Raw genomic sequence first — 2,513 nt, forward strand, 5'->3', positions numbered from 1 at the left:
AACCAAATATATGGAATATGATTTTTTTCTAAATACTCATTTTTATTTCAAGTATTCTTTTATGAAACATGATTCCTGTATTCAACTGTTACCCAACACACCACGCCTTGGATCTATATCTGAAAACCTAGTAGCACTCTACACTTACCTTTTCTTTCCAATTTAATGTTTAGTTGCTGTTTGAACTTAGGGCCTTATTTGTTTCCAGTGTAAGTCTTATTATATTCTAGAATATACTAATGGATGGATTCTAGAATATAAGTCTTTTGTGAATTAATTAATGTAAGGGGCTGTTGATGTTGCAGGCTGGTACAGAGGCTTCAACTCAAGAAACAGAAATGTCAAAGGCATATTTCCTGCGCAGTTTATCCATCTCAAGCCATTCAAGATTGACAATGAAGGGTTTGTGGGGATTACTTGTTTTCCTTATGTCATAATCAAAACAGATTTCGATAGCCTATGGAATATTTTGTAATATATTAAATTAAATATATTTGAAGCTCTTTCAGGTTAGCCTTCCTATTTTTCTATGTTATCTTTCTAGTGTTTATGAAACGGTAACACCTGTGGAAGATCCTGTCGTTCAAGAGGCGGCATCCGTGCTGAGAGAATGGGGGCAAATATGGAAGAAACTCTACGTGGTAAATAATCAAAAGTTATTTTATTTGAATACAGTAATTCCCAAACCTTGTTCTGTATTGGTACCCCAAACTCATGTTGCACTTTGGTACCTCTTTTTTGATTCCTACCCCATCCCACATGAGTTTATCTTTGCATCAGAGTGCATCTTCACCTGTTTCATGAATATTTGCTGCTTGGAACAAAGTACACATATTAAATGCTTACGTGGCAAGCTTACGTGGCAAAACTTCCTCTAAAATTAGAATATCTTACTGCATCATTTTAATTTATTTCACAGCACTCCTTGATAAAGAGCATAGTACTCCAGGTGCTGCAGTACCTAATTTGTCTCATTTCCTATTAATCTGATGATGTTGCCAAAGCTGTATATTGAAAGGAGCAGTTCTCACAGATATATTTATTTGTTATTGTATATATTTCAGGAGCTTGGGACACCAAATGGAGACCAAGAACTATGGGATGCTGTCCGGAAAGCCATGATGGATGTGGCGGACTGGAGGAAACAGCTCATCACCGGAACGCTTACCTCAGACCAAATAGCGCAACTCAAATTAAAAATAACACGGAAAATAGACTGGGGGAACAGGCAAGGAACTGTCACTTATCATTTAGTATTGAGGTTAACTCCTTGGGAAAGCAGGAGTGATCATTTTTTTCATGCTTGATATCTGTAAATGCATTTTCTTGCATTTTGACTAAGTACAGTATGTTAGATTTTGCTAAGTACAGTATGTTAGATTTTGCAAAGTACAGTATGTTAGATTTTGCAAAGTACAGTATGTTAGATTTTGCAAAGTACAGTATGTTAGATTTTGCTTTATTGATAAAAAAGTGATTCACACATCTCATATTACTATGAATATGAAAAGAAACCAGACTTGAAGTATCTGTACCACATCGTTGTTTAGGGATTGGATTTCACAAAGTTATGATTTTTTATGGAATGATTATTATGACCTACAGGAAGCTGGGACTTGACCTTGTGCCCCGAGTCGATGGGGAAATGGTGGATCCCGATTGTGTTAGTGTGGTAGAGCTTCACCAGGTGGTAAGTAAAGCTTTCTTAAAGTCAGTAGTTGGATTGAGTTCATTATGTAATTCTTGTAATGCTTCCTTGTGATGCATACATTTTGAACCAGTGCAAGATAGTTTTAGGAGAAATAAATTTATATATAATTGATTGATTTCTCTCTTTAAAATGCATGAAAATATGAAGGTTATGTAGGCCTTGTATTTTTAATATTCTGATGAGATGCAAGTTGCAGTCATAATTGTTTATTCTGCATTAGCAAGGCTGTTTCATACATGTGGTTGAAAAGATAAAATTTATAAATGTGTTATGTGATATGATACAAGACCTGGTTATGCTAAAATTATTATTAAAAAATCTGTGTCCTTGAAATATGTAGTTTGGTCTCCAAAAAAGTATTCATTACTCAAAAGTCTTCATCATTCTCTCTCCTCCTGAACAGCATGTACAAAGTGCTGAAGCTTCACAAACTCACACTCAGGTAAGCCAAAGATATAGAAATATAGAAATGAAGTATAAATCTTTTTGATATTTGGATATCCTTTTGTGACTAAAATCTCTCTCTCTAATCAATATTCAAATCTGAATTGTTTAATCTCAACACAAGTATAGGGACATTTTATATATTGTACCATGAATTTGCAAGAGGAACTTTGAAAATTATTATGAAAATTAGCATACAGAGAGAACTAACACACATGAGTGTTAGACATTTTCAACAAGCAGTTTTGATCTCAATTTATAATATCAATTCCTTTTCCTCTCTTTGTGCTGCTTAACTCATTACTGAACTAAATTTAAGCATGTGGCCACTGCCTGTAGTATTGTATTTCATGTTACA

The 2,513-nt window shown here is 34.3% G+C and overlaps 1 protein-coding gene across 1 annotated transcript in view; it reads left to right on the plus strand.

Annotated features, from left to right (window-relative positions):
* The window catches only part of LOC119587377 (dedicator of cytokinesis protein 4-like), a 46,579-nt gene that overhangs the window by 6,225 nt on the left and 37,841 nt on the right, over positions 1–2,513 (plus strand). Inside the window, exons 3-7 of the mRNA XM_037936121.1 lie at positions 306–402; positions 545–641; positions 1,065–1,228; positions 1,606–1,690; positions 2,115–2,153. Coding sequence (XP_037792049.1) covers positions 306–402; positions 545–641; positions 1,065–1,228; positions 1,606–1,690; positions 2,115–2,153 — 482 coding nt within the window. The remainder of the gene's footprint in view (positions 1–305; positions 403–544; positions 642–1,064; positions 1,229–1,605; positions 1,691–2,114; positions 2,154–2,513) is intronic.

The sequence above is a fragment of the Penaeus monodon genome, chromosome 22, assembly GCF_015228065.2.
Source record: "Penaeus monodon isolate SGIC_2016 chromosome 22, NSTDA_Pmon_1, whole genome shotgun sequence".
NCBI lineage: Eukaryota > Metazoa > Arthropoda > Malacostraca > Decapoda > Penaeidae > Penaeus > Penaeus monodon.